The 21,541-nt window shown below is 40.2% G+C and overlaps 2 protein-coding genes across 3 annotated transcripts; one reads left to right on the top strand and one right to left on the bottom strand.

The window, feature by feature from the left end:
* Positions 1 to 38: 38 nt before the first annotated feature.
* On the top strand, positions 39 to 21,055 carry ift140 (intraflagellar transport 140 homolog (Chlamydomonas)). 2 transcript variants are annotated; one of them, XM_029527907.1, is made up of 30 exons: positions 39 to 166; positions 584 to 747; positions 882 to 1,103; positions 1,263 to 1,384; positions 1,501 to 1,631; positions 2,176 to 2,351; positions 2,494 to 2,585; positions 2,659 to 2,765; positions 2,979 to 3,121; positions 3,238 to 3,441; positions 3,558 to 3,630; positions 3,724 to 3,815; positions 3,939 to 4,066; positions 4,184 to 4,301; positions 4,450 to 4,571; positions 4,668 to 4,800; positions 5,010 to 5,141; positions 5,722 to 5,966; positions 16,410 to 16,587; positions 17,078 to 17,268; positions 17,373 to 17,468; positions 17,576 to 17,708; positions 17,861 to 18,004; positions 18,130 to 18,258; positions 18,441 to 18,623; positions 18,725 to 18,928; positions 19,141 to 19,353; positions 19,579 to 19,742; positions 19,892 to 20,033; positions 20,166 to 21,055. In XM_029527907.1, exons 2-30 carry the CDS (start codon positions 601 to 603, stop codon positions 20,343 to 20,345), a joined length of 4,344 nt encoding a protein of 1,447 aa, XP_029383767.1. In that variant the 5' UTR covers positions 39 to 166; positions 584 to 600; the 3' UTR covers positions 20,346 to 21,055. The 2 variants fall into 2 exon arrangements, with proteins under 2 accessions (XP_029383767.1, XP_029383768.1); XM_029527908.1 differs by lacking the exons at positions 39 to 166; positions 584 to 747; positions 882 to 1,103 and having other exon boundaries at positions 1,300 to 1,384; positions 1,487 to 1,631.
* On the bottom strand, positions 6,683 to 15,591 carry tmem204 (transmembrane protein 204). The gene is made up of 3 exons (XM_029527909.1): positions 14,330 to 15,591; positions 13,630 to 13,785; positions 6,683 to 9,496 (listed from the first exon to the last, which is right to left on the bottom strand). Exons 1-3 carry the CDS (start codon positions 14,607 to 14,609, stop codon positions 9,252 to 9,254), a joined length of 681 nt encoding a protein of 226 aa, XP_029383769.1. The 5' UTR covers positions 14,610 to 15,591; the 3' UTR covers positions 6,683 to 9,251.
* Positions 21,056 to 21,541: the final 486 nt, after the last annotated feature.

Genomic DNA, 21,541 nt, shown 5'->3' with positions numbered 1-21,541 from the left:
TCTGTCCGCCTCCGAAGGTTGTCAGGGGCAACTGTGAGAGACGCTTTATGCTCAGACTGCAGGCTGCTCAACAACACTGGAAGTTTAGCTCAGTTTTGATTTTTAAAGGTCTTTGGAGTCTAGAAACTATTTGAACTGACTTAAAGCTGAAGAAACCATAAGTCAGGTGAGTGTAGAGACAGTTTTAATGAGCGTTTAACGCCATTGTACGTCAGCTATTAATGCTAGCCTTGCCTAGCTTACTTAGCTAAGCTAATGTTAGTAGCTAAAGCTAACCAAACCGTCTGTCCTATAATAGCTTAACGTTATGTTATGTTAACTAACAGTGCCAACTATTACAGTGAATTTACATCTTAATCACAGTCTATATTGTTAAGGAGCACTGATGAAGAAACTGTCGCTAGCCAAGCTAAAGCAAAATAATAAATTGTGAATCATTGAAGACTCTTTTGGGTTACAATCTAGTTAACTAGTTAGTAATTGTAGGGTTCATTAAACCAGACATCTACAGGGAAGAGTAGGTCCACAGCCAATTTTAGTATTGTAAGATCCATCCAGCTGATATCTCCTCTGTTGTATTCAGAGAGGAGCACTGGAGACATGGCGGTGTATTTCGATCACCGTATTGAGGCTCCTGAAAGCAGTGCTGTACCCTCTCAGTTGACCTGGCACTCGGCTATTCCTGTTCTTGCTGTGGCCTCAAGCAGCCCAACCACCGGTGGCAATGTAGACCTCTACCTGCACCAGGTAAACACTATGCTCTGAAGATGCCTTCTGCCCGAGAAAGAGCTCTCATATTCACACTGTGTGAATATTAGTAATTAAGCACACCTCACACATTTTGCATCCTTCAACCTCCCCCCCCCCTGTTTATTTCGTAGGGGGAGTATGTGGAGAGTTGCCATGTAGAATGTCAACACCAGCCTACAGTGCTCCGCTGGCATCCCACAAAGCCAGTAATAGCAATAGGCTGGGAGAATGGAGAGGTAAAGTTGCTGACACACCCCTCCGGAGATCAGACTATCCTCCCCAGCACACATAAAGCCTGTATCACGCTGATGGAGTGGAGCAGCTCTGGTAGCCGCCTGGTAAGCGGGGACCAGGTGAGTGTGTTGCAGTGGAAACAAATTCAATTTTTTTATCTACATACTCATGTATTCATAGCCTCCCAATATACGGTCAATAGATGTCAACTATTGCCAACAAACTTGACTTGACTTCTTAATGCCCAGCATATACATTGTGCACATATTTGTTGACAGACTGGAGGACTAGCAGTGTGGAAGGTAGATGCAAGAGGGAAACTTCAAGGAAACTATCTGGGGAAACATGAATTCAACAAACCTTTAACTTGCTGCATCTTCAGGCCTACTTCACCAGGAGAGTAAGTATTCAATTTTTTCTTATTTTCCTCAGAAAATAATAAGCTTACACTGAAAACACTATGTTATTAGTATGTTCTCTCGAAATGCCGTCTTATTGATAGAACTCCTATTACAGTGATGTGGCAATGCTAGCACGGGCATCAGTGGGTGGAGATGAGAGTGCTTTAGATATGTTCAGCTGGAAGGGAGCACCCCTCAAAATGGGCCCACAGGAAGGGCTTGCTTTCTTTGTCAGCACTGTAGATGGTGAGTTTGTCTTTTGTTGTTTGAAATCTGTATTTTACGTCAATTCTTGTTGTTGATTTTAAATGTACCATTTCTTCTTCAAGACTTCAACAGTGTCCGTGACCAACAATTTCCAGCAATAATATCTCTGGTAGACAGTGCATATTGGCACGTAACAACAAAAATAATTTTTTTTTTTTGGCTGCTGTGTTTATATATTTCAATGATGGTTTCTAACTATAGTGATATGTTCCATCACAACAAAACATTAAACACAAAAAATGTCTACCATAAATTTAGAGAGTGTCGGGAGGGTATAAAAAGTTTGAAGGAGCTATTTACAAGTATGCATTTGCTATTACTCCATAGCCAGTGTCACAAGTGTTTTGAAAAAATACAATACATGTCAAAATGTGTTTTTTACTGACATAGTTGTGATTAGGCCTGTTAGAAACTCCAAACAAAATGAATCTGAAACTCGACCTGATCTATTTTGATTTAAAATCCTAATAAATAGAATTTATAAAAAAAAAAAAATCTTTAACCCTGTGTCCCCTGTATAAAGGTAAGGTCCTCAGTGTGGATGAGCAGTGTAAGACTAGCACACTTCTTAGTGTGGAGGGTTCCATTAAGAAACTGTTCTACCATGAGAAGAGAGAGGTACTCGCTGTGATCACAGAGACCATGATGCTGTCACAATACACTCTGGGATCTGAGGGAAGTGCCCAGATGTTCATGAAGGTGAGTTAGGGTTACTAAGATAAGATAATTGAGGACACAATTATTTCAGTTTTATTGAAATTGTAATTGTGATGGCTGATGTTCATGCATGTAGATCACTATAAATGAGAAAAAAAATTATGATTTATATTTGTCATGACAGGTGAAGTTGAGCAGCAAGTCTGGGCAGAATGTAGACATTGTCTGGACAGACAACGGCCTCCTTATAACAGCCACAGGGGAACAGGTTATCAGGTATATTGTTTGTACAAACACACACAGATATACCTTTGAAGCCAGTATAATGTTCAGTCACTCTGTTCTCTAGGCTTTGGGACCTAGAGCGAGATGACAACTATGTTTTGTCACTGGATGAGATGCTGGGGTTCGAGAGAGGAGAGATCATAAACTGTGTTTCATACTGTGCAGGCAAAGGTGACAGCGAAATTCATTTTTCTATCTTCTAAGTTGTAAGCGAGAAAGTGCTGTTTTTTGTGCACATTCCTGTTGATTTGCAGATGATTTTCAGATGCTATATTTCATCATATTCTCTAGACTGGATAAGAACACATAAGAACACATATCACATTGTTGCTCGTGTTTGGAGATTTGTTGCCCATATACAGTATAAAATTGTGGCTTTTTCAGAAATCCTGGCAGCTGGCACCAGCCATGGGCGCATTGCATTGTGGAGGATGGTGGCCCAGCCAGGAAGTAGTAGTTGTGACACCAAGGCCCAGTGGAAGTTACAGACCCCCACTGAAATACAAGGAAACGTCACTCAGCTTCAGGTACTGTAGCATTTATAAGAAACAACCTTGTTCACATAAATGAATATCAAACACTTGCCATGAAAAAATAGGGAATATATGCCTATGTGAAAGCTCACTCAGACCTTGCATTTCAGTGGGGTTCCAGCCTCAATTTGCTGGCAGCAAACAACTCAGACACAGTCCTGATCCTGTGTGAACATGTGATGTCAGCCCACTTCAGCCAACAGGTGGCAGCCATGCAGCTTACCCCAACCCAGCTCAGCATCACCAATTTTAAAACAGGAGTGAACCTTGCTCTGCAGTCTGATGTGCACATCAAGGGAGTGTGTGTGATTAAGGTAAGAATGAAAGGAATTTGGTGGCAGAAAGCATTACTTCATAGTTTAACTGTTGTTAACATATACAAATTTTAACCATTATCATGGTAACAACAGGTTTATTGTCATACCAACAGGACTCAGTGACAGTGTGGAATGGCAAGCAGATCACTGTGTATGAGCTCTCTGGGACAGTTCTACGTAATACAGGTGCAACAGAGTGACACTGAGAGACTGCCTGAATTTCTGTCTTTCCTTTCTGTTCCTCTCCTAATTCTACCTTCTCTCTCACTGATTTTTCAGGATCATTTCCCTGCGACTCCCATGTAGTAGCTGTACATGGCGAGAACCTCTACACGGTAGAACCTAACAGGGTACAGATCCGCACTCCACAGGTGTGTTTACCCATTTTGAATGCGCTATCCAGTATTATTATTGTTAATTATGCAGGAATGTGAGAAATATTTGAATGTTCATCTCATAAAACCCCCCCTCCAAAACTATTGTGAATTTTTTAGGGCACTGTAAAACAACTGCTGAACTTTACCAAGGCAGAAGGCAACCCCATGCTACTCAGTGTGTGCCAGTCTTACCTAGTTGTTGGAACAGACACAGCCCACATTAGAGTCTTTGACCTCTCCCGAAGGTATGACATTAATATAGATGTCACTTCCCTTTGTTGAAAAGTAGTATAAAGAAGCTAGCATACATGTATTGGCAAAACTTATGTTTTATCCATACTTGTCCAACATGTGTCTTTAAGAGATGCCAAAGCTCACTGCAGCGCTAAGAACCTGTCTGAACAGATCCCTAATCTGGGAGCCCTGAGCTCAGTGAAGTGTAATGCCAACGGCAGCCAAGTCAGCATCCTCATCTCTCAGGTGAATGTACAACATGTAAAAGTCACACTTTAATAGTCACACTTTTTTAAAATGGGTTTTTCAAAAATTAGAAATGATTTTATTTGGGGAATTTTCATCTAGCCCGATGTAAAATTTTTCCTAACTGAATATGATAATTTCCTCTCAGGTTAATGGGCGACGTGATCACAAAGTGTACTTCTATGATGTTGAGATGGACAGTGTGACATACTTCGACTTCTTCATTGGCAGACCGTCCAGTGGTATCTCACATCCTGAGGACAGCGAAAGGTAAATGAACTTGCTTTTGTCTGTATTTGGATTCATCCCTTATGGAGTTTTCTCCCCTGAGTGTTTTATGCTCTGTATTACCTATTTGTGTTTTAGGCAGCAGTTTCAGGGGACAGAGCTCAGTGGTCGCTGTCCCCTGTCTCACTTCTGGGATGAGAGTGAACCCCGTCTTTTTGTTTGTGAGACGGCGCCAATCAGCTTTGAATCTTCAACTAGTTACTTGGATATGGTAAACGGTGTTATTTTAACACTCAAAATTTGGAATTAAAACTGCTGATCATTTGGATTTCTCTGGGGACTGCCTGTGATAAAAAATATATTCTTACATATACATATACGGGACCTTTTTTGTGTAAAGGTCCCTTGATAACCAGTCAGAAGGGGATTATTAAGTAAATGTAAAGCAACTTGAAAGTTTGTTGTCTTCATTCTGTTCAGGTGGACGTGTCAGTGGTGACGCTCTTTTGTACCCAGGAGCATGGGCTACTCCTACAAGATTGCTACCCCAAACCAGGAGGCTTGCAGGCCCTTCTTGCTCTGGATGTGCCCTACTATTATTTCAGCTGCAAGGTGAATCTGCAGAATAATGTTCTCTGTGCATGCTGTCTCTTCATTGGGATGGGGTTTCATTCAGGCTTGTTTCAGTCCTGGGGAAACCTTCAATATATTCCTTGTGTTTTTATTTGTTCCCATCACTCTTCTGATGTCATATTCTTTGTTTTTGGTCTAACACACCCCAGTTATTGTTTTGGAGGGGTGGTGTCTTTCGACCTGAAGTAAGTATCTGTCCCCTGCAATATATTCTGAAAGCTTCAGTATTTGTGCCACCAAATTCCCAAAAACTATGGCTGTGTATGCCTTGTGCTGCATTGAAGAGAAAATAAAAAATACTGACTCTCCAAAGTCAGCACCACAAGAGTTTCCCTATAAAATATCGAGAGCTCGGTGATTTGTGTCTAGTTCCTAATGTTTGTGTTGACAAATAGACTTGTTCTGTGATGTTATGGCGATGCTTTGTGTTATACCTATTCCCTTGATTCTGTGTTTTTCCCAGGATTTAGCATTTTACATTTTTGTGATCACACTAGACAACCTGCTCTCTGTCAACTGGTGCCTATTATTTACATCCTGTTGCTCTATTCCTCCTCAGCCTGGAGAGAGGGATCCAGGGTCAACAGAATTTTTAGCTACAACATCACCGCCTACAACCCAGACCCAGCCATCAAGAGGGACACCTGGCCAGCTTCCCTCTATGGTGTCCAGGCGAGCTCTCAGGGACTTTGTGGGCCTGGAGAACAGTGAGAAGGCCACCCGGGATGCCATGCTCAACTTCAGTTTCTACCTGACCATCGGCAATATGGATGAAGCCTTCAAGTCTATCAAGCTCATCAAAAGGTAGGGAGTCAATATGTGCATGTCATTATTGCAGAATGATCCCTGTAGGCACATCCCCCTGTTAGATACCTATTGTAATAGTCCTTTCCACACAGAACTTTAGCTTATTGTTACTCCTGCCTTGACCCTTCTCAGAATGGTCTGCAACAAAGTAGCAGTTGTGCTTAGAATGGGAGATTATTGCCACTTGCTTCCCTCACCTCTCAATTCACTCAACACATTTTAACAATTCAACACACACAAAATTAGCACAATAGTTTTGTAGCCTTGATTCTTACATCCTTCTTCGAACTCTTACAGATAATGGTTTTTGTTTTGGTTTTAATGTATCCTTAAACATTTTTAACTTTTTAGATCAGGCACTTGACAGCTAATTGAGGAAATATACCATATTAATATATCTGCTTTGGAAAGGTGTCATACATTTTAGATACTTAATTAAAATGCATAATTACATAAAACATTGCTCTAAACTTAGCAGTTTGCTTCTAAGTTTGATACTGCTCAAATTACAGCCACCAAAGCCAAACTTTTTTTGTTTAGGTAAGTGCATGAAATAGATTTTTAAACACAGGACATGATTAAGGACTTTTTCTGTGTCTGTGCGGAGGGAAGGAACTCTTCAATGTGTATATGTGCAACCGTTTCTGTTAGTGTGTTGGTATGTGCTGAGGGGATGTACATTTCTAAACACACTGTGACTCACACACACTCACAAGGTCTCCCTACCACTTCAGTCCAAAAGAAATGCCTTCTCCATTCTTGCAAACATTGGGTCAGGTCACTAAAAGTGCACTGAATCATGTATTCCCTGTAATTCTGAATTCTTTAGTAGTAGTAGTGGTGTCACTTTTGCACATACAGACATTATACAAAGGTGAAAATAAAACAAACAAATGGGGAAAAAAACATCCCACTGGCCGGATATTCCAAAGAATTTAATAGGCCCGATGACAGCTTTACTAAGTTCCACATTGATGGCTATTTTTACTGTGGCTACTTCAAAAAAAGTCAGTATTGTGTTCGATTCCCGCAAATCTCCACCCACAGGAATATGCATTTCCTGCAACAATAACCTGTATCATCTGGGAGTTGTCTCTATGGTACTCAAATTGACTAATGTTCTCTATTTCAGCAGTCGGACCTATTTCATCCAGTACATATATTTTAGGCCATATAATAACAGGTCTGTTGGAGACACTAGAGATATAACACCAATATCACACATGCACCCTAAACGGTCAGTTTACAGAAATCACAGACATTTAAGTAATCAATGTGTATGTGTGTGTAGCAAGATCCAAAAAGTCCAACAGTCAGAACAGACTTTACAGCAAAATGTCATCAGGCTTGTCCCTGAATGTTCTGAGTGGATTAGAGAAAATGTTGAATGAAAAATGTCTTAATTTATTTAATCCAGAACCCAGATATTCTCAGTGTGAATGTGCTTCTGTCTTGCAAGGCAGATAAAGGCTGGAAGAGCTTTATTCAGTCAAAACTGCTATTTCCTTTCATTCATGTTGTCCTTGACTTAAACTGAGGTTATCAGCCCATACGAACATAAGCTTTCTCTTAATGTCCTTTTGTTATTGTGTTTGCTATTTAACAGCAAAACACACCTGAGGAAGTGTTTTGGTTGAAGCAGAGACAGATGTACGGATATTCTTGACATCGCAATTAGGTGTAGTTGACAACTATCATACTCTCAGTTTATGCCATTTGTCAAGTACGCCATTCACTGCATACAGTCATTACAGTTCTCCAATTTTAGCACATAATTTAAAGAAACTAGTATCATCTAAATATTGAGAATGGTACTATTTAAGTCCTCTCATATAATTCATCCAATGGTCTCACTGATTATTAATTGAGGGTTAATTTTGAAGTAGGATTTCTGCATTTCAAATGTTGAAATATGTACGTATGTGCAGCACTTTTCTTTATTCAATTTCTTTGTATTATATGTTGCAGGTCAATATTCTCACTATATACTTTCAAAGTAATCTTAAAAGATCTTGAGAGTGAAACATAGATGTTCATTGGGTCATCATGTCTTAGAAAAAATATGTGAAGACATTTTTAAAGAAGTTCTCTATTGTCAATTTTTCAGGAGTAGAGGAAACCAAAAGAGCAAAAGCAGCAACCACTGTGAATATTATCCAATGAATTTATTGACTTTATATGATATATTATTATTTTAATGTACCCCTATGTTTGGCAACGTGGAACACACACAGATTGCCTGGAGTTATTTGTAGATGTATGATATGGTCACAATTATACTACTTATGATGCAACTATTTTTTACACAATTATATTAATTTAAGTATATAGTATGTACCACAAGCGAGCAAAAATTCATATAGAGAGCATCGTGAAACATTTATGTGGTGATTATTATAATATGTAAATGTGTATGCCATCTCACAATGAAGTACGTAACTTAATGCCAATGTTACTATAAATTTAACAAGTGCTTTTTAAAAATCCATTCACATAAATAAATTGCCAAGTCACTTGAATTTTTTATTTTTCTTTTTTCAAGTGGAAAATTATTTTTGTCATTGTGACTGCGAATGAAAATGTTACCTTTTTTTTAACATTTGCATTGCAAATATCCATCCTGATGGCTTTTTTTGAAATATGAAATTGTTACCACTGATTTGTACAAGTGAAACCAAAAGGTTTGTTGAGGTGGACTCTTCTCCTTTTATCATGTTAGTTTACATCTACCTTACCCATATAAAATTAATATTAATATGTATTAAAATTGTAATAAGCCGTAAAAGAATGAAAACAATTATGAGGTATTCTGGTATTATATTTTCAACATCTTTCATGATGTCCAATTTATAATTACACAGGTGGCCATTTAATAAGTGCACATATAACAAAATAGGTCAAGTTCCAGCTTGATCTTTACATAAGAATGATGTTTCATAATTGATAGTCCTAGTCCAAATTCTATGTTTTAGCTAATGATTAGTACACCCATTATGAATAAATGAAACATCATAGTTTTTTAATATGTTTGGAACTTAAGGACTGCTTTATAGATTCATCTTTAATGTGTGACTTTTGCTCACAAGGCAGCAGAATTATTCTGATATCTCTGTTTGTGGTGAAAGGAGTTTTGAAATATAGAGTTCTACAATTACAGGTACATGTTAGTCCAGTCACTGTAAAAGTCTTCTTCCCTCGAGAGTCACCTTTGAAGCTCCAGCTGGAGTAGTAGTGTGTGCAGTCCCCATCAGTTCATTGGCTCAGCTCATGAGGTCACATGGCTCAACAAGGTGATTCCACATAGTCATTGTCTAGACGTGGGTGGAGAGAGGTTGCCAGTGAGCGACTGATGATGATAACCCGAGGTGCAAGGCAGTCATCACGGCGGTGTAAAATGTTCCATATAAGCATAGCTGCAGCCAGTGTGGCCAGCAGGCAAGCCATTATGTCCAAGTAGCAGGAGTAGGACAGGTGTGTGTAGGGCCCAATCCTGTAGAAAGTCACAAGTCCAATCACCAGCACAAAACCTGTGAGTGACAGAGAGACAAGCAATGTTCACCATCTTTTTTAGATGCGTCTGCCAGCGTGCTCATAAGTTTTGCCAAATTTGGTCACAAACTGAGATACTGGACAAATTAAAATGACTTTGCGTGGCACTAGGAAAAAACATATGTTGTCATTAATGTCACTAAAATGAATGATCATGTGTGATATTCATTTTTTTAACCTAAAATTTCATCACAGTCTATCTATGGCCTTTTTTTTTTTCTTTTTTTTTTTTTTACCTGATTTAGCCTTCTAAGACCTTGCATTCTCATATGAGGATATTACAATTTGGCTTCTTTTTGCCATTGTACTTAATTTTGCTTAACGTAGACCTGTGAGCCTCATTTGCGGACACTTGTCTCTGTCATCTTGTGTTTACCAAAGCACAGAAAAAAGATTTGTGTACAATCAGAATAGTCCCACCAACATGCATACCTAATAAAAGCTTGGTTCTCATGATGGTAATATGCAGCAATTGGCATTTCCCCATTGTTGGGAAAATAAAGGAATTGTAGTTAAATTGAACATATAGGTAAAGCTAATGTAGCTTTTTGTGGCCCATTTAGATATCCATCCCTTTTGCCTTGTATTTCAGTTCAGCAGGAGCTCTGTGTGGGTCCTTTGAATATGGAAAACAATTTCCTCTGAGGAAGAACTTCTATGATCTTAAGATCAAAGTTCTCAACAGTGTAAATATATAGAGCATGATTGTATTCGGAGAACCCTTTGAGAACTTTTATCTCCTGATTTCTTTGATTCACAATAGTTGGAGTCACGCAATGAGGAAAAAGTAAAAAGTCAAAGCCCTAAATTCCATGCTGTTTCTTTGATCTTAACTTTGTTCTATCAAGACTCTAAGAGTCTCCATTGTCTGCACCTTTCCTCATTCTTTACCATTAGAGGTGTGGATAAAAGTCCACACTGATTCATACATTCCTTAGAAGGCTTTTTTGCCACATTCAAGAGTAGTCATTAGCAGTAGTTCCTCAATAATGCATATCTGAGATCTCATTCACAGTGGTTTAAATACAGGGACCAAAAATAATCACTGGAAATAGGGATGGTGGAGTTTTAGGATATGAATCAATCAATTTCCTGAAGCAGTCAAAGGCACCAGGAGGGGAGGTTAATTTATATTTCTTTCTCTACCTTTACAGTAAGATGGTGTCATTGTTATAACTGAGGATGTGAACGATTCTATCTGTGTATCATTGCGTGTCTACCTCACTGTGTACACATAAGAATGCAACTGTTTGCTTAATCTGTTCATGTTTAACCTGTCTGGCTCCATATCCAAGAAAATGAATAATCTCCTGTTCAGGTTCCAGCCAGGGTGGGCTGTGTGAACCTCTTTTCTGGCATAGACCTATCTTTCAGATTTCCTTCCCTTTCCTCCTCTTTCCATCCTTCCTTCCTTCCCTCCTCTCCACACCCAAAGCTTCGAGGTTAATATATTTGTTGGACATTTGACATGATCTGTCAGAGAAAACTAAACAAGTCTTATCTAAAGGCCATGTCTTGAAAATTTATTGAAGTGGTTTGTTTTCCTTCCAGTTACTAATGTCTGGATGTATTCTTAAAATTTGCAATAGAGTCCCTCAATGTCTTTCTCAAACTATTTTCAACCCCTGAATTATCAGCAATCGCTTGAGCCACAGCCATAAGACGGAATCTCTACTGAACTAGATTTAACAGAGCTGAGACCCAAATTTACTCTCTATTCCTTCTTTAAAAGAATAAAGTGATAGAATTAACTGCTTCTCAGAGCAATATGACCTTCATTTGTCACATTTGACAGATGAGAGCGGTGTCCATTCAGAAAACACATTCCAGTATTGTCTCCAGAGGTGAAATGGCCAATATTGTGCTTTCAGTCTTGACCTGCCAACACTGCTGAAATATCACTGAATGGAACTGGATATTGTTATTCCACACTCTGCTTGCAATAGCAGAGCATTTTGGCATGTCTGAAAATGAAAACATTTCCCATAAAGAGGGTGAGGGGTAAAAATAGCTCATTCACTGGCTCAGTTTGTTTGAGGGGGTTAAAGCAGGTATCGTTAATAGATTACTAAACAGAACAGTACAGACAAATATGATTACCCCCACTCATAAAATTAGACCCTTTCAGTTGAATTTAGGTAAATTGGGTAAAGGAAAGCCGTTGTCCATGTCTTTTATTCATTCATCTTCTACTGCTTATCCATTTCCGAGTCACTGGGAGTGCTGGAGCCAATCCCAGCTCACACTGGGCAAGGGCGAGATACACCCTGGACAGGTTGCCAGTCCATCACAGGGCTGATGTCTTTGGACGCTGGGAAGAAACCCATATATGCACGGAGAGAACATGCAAATTCCGCACAGAATAGCCCCATGCCTGGGAACCAAACCCACAACCTTCTTACTGTGGGGCAACAGCACTAACCCCTATGTCACCATGCTTCCTCCATGTCTTTAAAAATAATGAATTTTAGGACAATAGATCATATTTTACAAAAAATAACAATTAGTTCCAATAGTGAAAAGCAGCCCTTTTTTTGGCCCAAAACAAACGCTGCCATTTCTTTTCAGACGTGGTGCGGAAATAGCTGAGCGTAATGGGCCAAAGATGTTCATCTTTGGACTGGAATATATGAATCACTGTTGATTCAATTCCTGCATTATTTATCCCCCAAATTTTCCTTGCCACAGCAAATTTTTGTGGTCAGTTACATTTGGTGAGTCGTGTCTCCCTTATAATCGCTACAACTTCAGTGATCCCTTACGGTCTCATTCTATCTTGCTAAGTCTAAGTTTCAGTTTGTACAATACATTAGTCTTTTTGATCCACATGTTGATCCAGTGAAACCGAATTAAGCACGCTTGTGTCTCCACCATAACATTTTTACAAGGGTAATAATTTATGAATTTGGGACTAATTTCAATTATATCAGTTTGGCTCTTATATCAGTATTCCTTTGTGTGTGTGTTTTCAGTTGGCAACATTCTGCAAAGACACATGTCATTTTGCTTCTTTGCCATGTTTGTAGTGTTGTCTAATATTGGAAAATACAGTAACGTTGGGTGGGTCTCAATCCCTTTTTATCAAGATCTTAGACAAAGTCCTTATCCCTGCTGCACTGATACATGCTAATGATAAACAGAAGGTTTTATTTTCTGCTGCTCTTAGACATTTTGTAAACATAGACTTAAAGTGAGTTCAGCTTATCTAGATGGAGGCAATTCCCACCCTGCAGTGATGTGTATCACAGGACGTTTCTTTACCAAAACACACTGTAAACACACAATCACAACACACACACATACACAGACGAAAATGCATGCGCTTAATCCCTCCTACCAGTGCAGACACAAACACATAGCCCTTGTCGAAACTATCTTTCCCGTCCATAGCCCCCTCCCTTCTTTTTCCTTCTTCGGCTTGGCGGTTTGCATAACAGGTAGTCACAGACATTTCCTCGTCCTGAGCAGGGATATCCTGGCGCCTGACAGTCGCTCCCTGGCTCACTGCAACTCTGGCCCATGGATTCTGGACTGGGACTAAATTTAGACCCAGAAAAGACCCCCTTCATTCCACTGTTCTACAATGATACCAAGTGGCTGAGCGACCACTGCACACTGAACAAACTTCCTCAGTAGGGCCACTGGGACAGGCAATGCCAGCCAACTCTTTAAAGTGGCACAGTGGGATGGATGGATGTGTGGGGGAGAAAGCTTTTGTTACCCAGACTGCATTAAGCCATGTCCCAATAGAATGGCTCTCTTTCAGTTTTCTGTTTTCCCAGTTTCATCTCTCTCAGTTAGGCTGCTCTCTTAGTTCACGTGGTGTTTGTACTGTCCCTTTTAGAGAACATCAAAATACAGATTGAATGAACTTATACGTTTTTCTTTTTTCATGTGTTTCATGTAGGATTTGCTCCTCACAAATTGGTGTTCCACCAGAGAGCATGTGAACTTTTCTCTACAGCGTCAATATTTCTCTCGCTCTGTCACACTGATGTAATATGCATACATTTTGGATAGGATAATTCAGCAGAGATGTCCTCATCAGGCGTATCTCTCTTCTGATGCAAAGCAATTTAACCAAACAAGCTGCAGGAACACTGATACTCACTGGCTAGCTGGAAGAGTGCAGCGATGGCTTCCTCCCACCACTGTGATTCCTGTGTGATGAAAGGCAGCTCCATCAGGCCTAGAAGGAATATCAGCTGACCGGCTGTCAGGGCCACCGTCGCCATCAGGTTGCATGCTCGCATCATGTCAAACTGCACTTGAGAGAGCATAAGAAGAGCTGTGTCATATTTCCTGCTAAATGATCTTAATTCCTTCATATCAAGTTGGAATCAGAAATCCTGATCTTAAAAGATTTTTTGATAATATGTCTGCAACAGAAAAAGTACCATACTACAGAGTTTTAGGAAGGTGATGTCAACATGACCACTATTTTATCATGAATGGTGAGTCATGTCTTTGTTGCTGTCCATTGTGCCAAAATAAAGCTGGTGAGTGGACATTTTTGAATGAGAATTTCTCAATGGAGCTAAGGGAAAGATCTGTCCCAACTGTCACTGTGTCCTTAAATTCATCCAAATTCATCCGTATTGACAACGTTATTGCCAAGAAATACAGGGCTGGCTGCCATGGACTAATATTTTCACACACATTAGTAGACGAATTTCGGTATTTTGGTTTTGACGTATACTGAATAATCTCTCACATCAAATCAATCACTCAACACATCCAATAAGAAAATTACACACATGAATAACACTGTTACAGATAAACTTGAAGTCTAAATTAAAGTAAAAACTTACATTTGACAGTGCTGCGGGATTCTTGGTAGCCTGCATGCTCAGACCCCCATTCAATACTTTCACACTGCCTCTGTGTCCCTTGCCCTCTTTTCCCATTCTGGATGTCATCACGACCCCTTTCCCCCCCAGTGGGGCACATCCTCCATAGTCCCACACTCCGCTTGCGTCCGTCCTCCAGGGCTTGCAGGACCCAGCTTGGGGTGAAAGCTGCAACATTGTTTAAGACCAGGGACAGCAGGGCTACTGCCACCGCTGCCGCCACCAGCCTCTGCACGGCCATGCGACACCTGCCACCCGCCACCTCGCCCCCTCCCTCGTGTCCGTCCTCCAAACCCGGTTCTTCCTCAATGTCCTGCCCGATCCCGTCTATCTCTTCAGGGGCAGTAGCACCACCAGTGCTCAGGGCCCCCTGGCTCCTCTCCTCCTCCAGCTGTTAGCTTTTGCTGTCCCAGCTCACACAGAGGTGGACTTGGCAAGAGTGTTTTCTTGAGGCTTAGCTAAAGAACATCTCCATTCATCCTCATTCAGGATTTTGTTGTTGTTGTGGCAGATCCTCAGCCCTCCTCCTCAGACAGCACTGCAGGTATGCCGGGATTAATCCAACTGGCACCTAGGTCCATTCCACTGACTCCGGCTGGCTGCAGCTTGACTCTTGGACTCTTCGTGCTTTATCCCTGTTTTTCTCTCTATACGTTGTCTTTTCCTTGTGCTTTCTTCAGTGCTTTGGTTATTGCACTGGTCGGGCTTCTGCATGTGCAGCTGGCGTTTCTGTGTGCACAGTAGATTGTTTTCTTCTTTCTTTTTCTTCGGTCACTTCAAATTGCCTTCATATTGATGCAAAGATAGTGTTGATTCTGTTGACAGTGTTACTAGGAGCTGAGTTAGTGGCTTCGCCTAAGCTTACCAAGACTGTCTCTGAACAAGAAGACTCCCCACTGCCTGACTGGAACAAGGAGTCCTCTAACCCAGCTCCCTCTACTTCTGCCTCCCTCTCTCTCTCTCACTCTCGCTGTTTCTCTGCAAATCCTGGAGGTCAGAGTTGAAATATGGGGGAGTTGCTGTTCGTTATATTCCAAGGCACCAGTTCACAAATGTTGCAAGCTCTCAACGGCCACCTCCTTCACGATCACTTTAAATGCATGTGTTTGTCTGTGTGTCATTGTGTGACAGAATGTCCAAAAGACGCCTGTTAGACGTCACTGTTGTGTACTCTTTTGTCTGGAGCCCAGGGGGCGTTCGCCAAATCTCTCTCTCTCGTGTGCAACAAACATATTGGCCACTGAAGTCAGCCAGCAACAGGATGCGCTTCCTGAGAGGAAAAGAGGATGGGAAGAGAGGCCAAATGTAGACCTGCTCCTTCTCTTGTCTTTCCTTTTCTGGCTCTCTAAATCTAGCTGCTCTGTGAGCTGCAGTCTTGTGTCTCACTTTTTGCTTTCAGTTGATCTTCTGTGACCATGTACAGCAAGATATTGGCTGATACTTACTACCCTTGCTTTCTTTTACTTTACTTGGCATCCAATCCCCCCCTTAAAGCAGGGCCCCCAAAGATTTGGGGTATTTCCTGTTGCCTAACTTTAGTAAACAGCCCACATCTGTATCAGCTAAAGCAAGGAGGGGGCGGGGGGGGGACACAAATAGAGACCAGATGGCTATGGAATCTCACATTTGGAAATGAAGGGAAAGAAAAGGGGCTGGAGGGGTTGATTTACGTCAGCAAGACAAAAGAAGAAAGGAAAAAAAGCACAAAACCACACCTCTTTGCATGACTGTCCCTCCTCATCAGAGTTTCTAATATAGATGGCTTGTGGTGAATTTTTATTAAGATAATGATAAAAATTTAAATTTGTCCTGACGCACAAGCGGTGTTGAGAGTAACAAACAAGGAAATGTACAGTAGACCAGGGTATTATTAATATTGTGTTACCATTTTTACATTCTTACTAAGGGTTTGGACCCAAGATGTAAACTCTAAACCTGACCAAAAATGAAATCAATGTAACACATGCTAGATGAATACAGTGCATGTGTACGCCATTCCTTTGTCGCCCTTGCAAACAAGCCATTTTTTGTTTCTTTGTAGTAAAGTGGTCTGGGAAAACATGGCACGGATGTGTGTGAAAACCTGTCGCCTGGATGTGGCACGTGTGTGCCTTGGGAATATGGGAAACGCCAGGGCAGCAAAAGCACTGAAGGAGGCGGAGGTAGAGCCTGAACAAGAGGCCCAAGTGGCAATGCTGGCCATTCAGCTTGGCATGCTGGTAAGATATTCAAGTATTCAAGTGATCACTAACTGATGGGAGATGTTTCACTCAATCAAGCTAACTGAGCTGCTTGTACAAAATTTTCTCTTCATGATTGATTGATTTCTTTCATGGAAATGAGATACGGTTTTAGCGTTCTACTTACAGGCTTAAATAAACCTTCAAATTTGCATGACACCCTTTTTAGAGTGGGAAAGTATAACTCCTGACATGAAAAAAATCATCTATTAAAAAGCCGAGAAAATAGCAAGAGTCAGTGTTCCATTTGAAAAAAGATGAGGCCTGCCGAAAAAAAAAAAAACAATCCACATAGAGGATATTTTTCTCAGTTCTTCAGATATAACTGTATTTCAACATAATACCACATCCTTTAGCTGTAAATAACATGTTCTCTTTTTAGGTTGAAGCATTTCACCACACAAAGACCAAGGGACTTTCCGAGCCAAAAGCATTTATCTTTCCATCATCTTTTCCTGTCTTCCAACAGGAAGATGCCGAAAAGTTGTACAAGAGCTGTCAACGCTATGACCTGCTGAACAATTTCTACCAGGCTTCTGGCCAATGGCAGCAAGCATTAGAGACAGCTGAAATCCATGATCGCATCCATCTGCGTACCACCTACTACAGTTACGCCAAATACCTGGAATCTATGGGTGATAAAACCCTGGCTCTTGCATAGTAAGACACAATCTGCCATGGCCCTATGTTCATGATGCAGTAGTTTGGTAATATATCTTTAAATTTATCCTGGGAACAAAGTCTGATTGTCATTTATGTTGCAGTTATGAGAACTCAGACACACACAGGACTGAAGTTCCCAGAATGCTCCAGGATGATACATCATCTCTTGAGATCTATGTAAATAAAATGAAGGACAAGTAAGTCTAAACTTCTCTTGGTGGTAAAAACTTTGTCATCTAAGGACAATTCATGTATTAATACAAAGGTGCACTTAAACATCTGTCCTATCACTTTATAAATCCAGGAACATCTACAAGTGGTGGGCCCAGTACCTTGAGAGCCAGTCAGACATGGATTCAGCACTTCACTTTTATCAGTGTGCTCAAGATTACCTTTCTCTGGTTAGAGTCCACTGTTACATGGGGAACATACAGAAGGTGACTCCATGTAGTAAAATTTTTGTGTTAAGTGTTTTAAAGTGACACACATATCTCTCTTTTATTTTAATTATGATATAGTGTGTTTTTAAGTTGAGGGCTAACCAAAATTCCTTAAAGTCAACACTACAGATAATTTATTTGTCTGCCAGGCATCTGAGATCGCCAATGAAACAGGTGATAGAGCAGCATCATACCACCTAGCCAGACACTATGAGGGTCATGATGATATCAAACAGGCTGTCCACTTCTACACACGAGCCCAGGCTTACAACAATGCCATACGGCTTTGTAAGGTAAATGCTCTGTTGTGTACTTCATCCCTGTACTTTCAAGTCAGTTTTTTTTATTCGCCATGATGTTCAAAGAAAAGAAAAGACATTGTACTTTCTGGACTCTCTTTCTTATTGTGTCTGAACAGGAGAACGGTCTGGATGATCAGCTGATGAACTTGGCTCTGCTCAGTAACCCAGAGGACATGATGGAGGCTGCCTGTTATTATGAGGAAAAAGACACCCATATGGACCGAGCTGTTGCACTTTACCACAAGGTCAATAACAAATGTTTCGTTTTTCTGAATCAGTTAGATTTTGCTTGGATTGATGCATTCTCAGTCAGTCCACAAGGGGATATTACTGCACCATATATTTAAACTGAACTATGTTGCTGGGTGAAGAAAGAGGTGTTTTCCCCTATTAAGGCTGTATATTTTTGTTATTCTCTCCATTGTAGGCTGGTTACGTCTCCAAAGCTCTTGAATTGGCTTTTACCACCCAACAATTCTCTGCTCTTCAGCTCATTGCTGATGATCTAAATGAGAACTCAGACCCAGCCCTCCTGGCCCGCTGCTCTGACTTCTTCATCACACATTCCCAGTATGAAAAGGCTGTTGATTTACTTGTAGCAGCCAAGAAGGTACCAGTGTGTGGCCGATTGTTATCTATAAATGGAAGTACCAGTTCAAACAGGCGCATTACTATGTGTGTCTTTATTTTTCTGCTTGTACCTGTACCCAGTATCATCAAGCCTTGGAGCTGTGTGTGACCCAGAACTTGACCATCACAGACGAGCTGGCTGAGAGAATGACAGTCACTGACTCCAAAGATTTGTCTGAAGAGGCCCGCAAGGAGGTGCTGGAAAGGATAGCTGACTGCTGCATGCGTCAGGGAAATTACCACCTGGCTACCAAGAAATATACACAAGCGGGCAACAAGCTCAAGGTATGGCTGTAGTGTGAAGTAAACATTATTATACCATATATTCTTGGCAAGTTTGGAATATCTAGCAGAAATCTAGGTGAGAGCCCATCAGTTGTGTCACATGCAATCAGCAATATCTGCTATACAGAAAAATACAAATACCCAACCGTAACCATAACACTTAGGTTCAAGTTTGACCGTGTTAAATGTTATCTTCTTTTTTTTTTATATAGGCTATGAGAGCACTCCTCAAGTCAGGCGACACAGAGAAAATAGTTTTCTTTGCCAACGTTTGCCGTCAGAAGGAGCTTTTCATCATGGCTGCCAACTACCTGCAGTCTCTGGACTGGCGGAAAAATCCAGAGATCGTGAAGACTATCATTGGTTTCTACACGAAAGGCAGAGCTCCAGACCTGCTTGGTGGCTTCTATGAAGCCTGTGCTCAGGTAAAAATAAATGCAGTAAGCAAAAAAAAAAAGAATAAACAAATTACTCCAAATAACACAGTAGGCTTGTTTTTTGTTGTAGTGCTTGTTGTAGTTTATGGTGTTCTTTCTTAATTCTTAATGATAATAACTAGTGTCTTTAACTTAATGTTTTCAGACAATTTATAAAGCTGAAATATTGAAAAAACAAATAGGGATTTTTTTTTTTTTTTTTTGCTTATGAAGGTTGAGATTGATGATTACCAAAACTATGAGAAGGCTCTAGATGCATTGACTGAGGCTGCCAAGTGTTTTTCAAAAGTGAGGGACTCAACTGGAAAACAGGAAGCAAGAATGGCTGACCTGCAGCATAAGATCACCCTCATTAAAAAATTTGTCCACTTGCGCAGGTAAGAACATTACTTTTCCTTTTTCTTTTTTTCTTTTCTTTTTTATCTATGCCAGTACCTCTTATTGGTTAGTTTTGCATAAAAAGTTTTCCTTTTTTTGGATTTAATCTGAGGTTTGATTTTGACGGTCCTTATCCATCCCTCTGCAGGATATATGCAGAAGATGCTGGCGAGGCGGTGCGGTTATGTGAAGCCTTGCTGGAGGAGCCAGAGTTGGACCCTGCTGTCAGGATTGGAGATGCATTTGGTTTTTTGGTGGAACACCACTGTCAGCAAGGAAACTTCCAAGTGGTAACTGTTATTTTACTCTGCAGTTGCAAAGTGCAATGACAATTGATTAAAAAGAGAGAAAGAGTATGTCTGCATCCAGACAGAGAAAGTATTAAACTGAAGTATGACTCTTGACACGTCTTTCCTGTTTAGGCCTATCGTAAGCTGGAGGAGCTCCAGAAACTGTTGCCATCACAGAATGTCAGATACTACATCAGCCAGGCCAGTGTACAGGCCCTGCAGAAAGAAATGGGAACTCAAATGGATTCTGGTGACCATAGGCTACATGAAAAAGAGGATGATGAAGTTGAGGAGGACTTGAATTTAGCCTGAACTAGTCTCGCTGATAATTTTATATCATGTTAAATCATGTTAAAAATAGAGATTTTTTTTAAAAGTTATTTGTTTTCTTTGTGTGTATGAGGAGTTTGTATTTTTTCAACCACATGAATGCAAGTCTACACTTTGTCAGATGAAGAGGGGCAGTGAAGGTGCTCCTGAAAGCGGCAAGAGGTAAAGCAACAAACTAAAACATGGTTAAAACGACTACATGAACTGGTTGTAATATACAAATAGAAGGGCCTTAAATATTTTACGGGGCAAGTGCTATGGGGTGAAGACAGAAAAATGACATCAGATAAAAGTATTTTTTGACCTGCAAAACATTGAAATACATATGTAATTTGCAGCTTGTAATTCGTGGAAAGTCAACAGGAGGCTCTGATTGTAGAGCTGGGATGTATCAGTGGCCATTTAAAATAGAGGTACGATCTAATGCAGAGACATTGCATTGATATCGACTGTATATAAATTATGCACAAATAGACAAGATTTAGGATACATTTTTCGCGGATAGACGACCACTGTTGTCCTCAACATAGTAAAGGATTTTTGTTTGGTTTTTAAAGTGAGATTTATCTCCTAATTAAACGTTTTACAGGCATTTGCCATGATTGTTAATATGTTAATATTCTCTCAATTCTGAAAAGAATTTGTAGCTATTTTTGATAACTTTAAGCTAAATTCTTCTTGAAATTATATTGTCAAATGATACACTCCACTGTTTCTATGAATTGTAAAATTCCTACAATAAAACATAATCATCAAGCATTGTTTGACATTAAAAGTTTTATATACTCCTGATAAACTGTAGTAGAACAAACATATATTTAAACTATTTAGTTTTCCAAATATGAATGTTCCGATCCCCGTCAGCCCATAGCAATTATTTAACCACAACAGTCATTGTTACTGCTAATGCACACTGTCCATACCAATCTTGAAATTATTTACTCTTTCCAAAACAAAGAAATCAATTTTAAGATCATACTTGCAGAGGTCAGCAGTTGCTGTGGTTGTGGTCACAAGAGGGCGGTGTTCTCAATGACATTCAATATGTACTGGCTGTTATTCATTTTACAGGAGAAAGGCCGAAGCTCGGCCTGCTTGCTGTCTGTCAGGTTGAAGCAATAGGCCTGAAAAACACATACGTAAACATTAACGTCATAGTCTGAGGTCGCCTTACAGTG

Source organism: Echeneis naucrates, chromosome 19 (genome assembly GCF_900963305.1).
Source record: "Echeneis naucrates chromosome 19, fEcheNa1.1, whole genome shotgun sequence".
Taxonomy (NCBI): domain Eukaryota; kingdom Metazoa; phylum Chordata; class Actinopteri; order Carangiformes; family Echeneidae; genus Echeneis; species Echeneis naucrates.
This window is presented reverse-complemented; position numbering and strand designations above follow the sequence as displayed.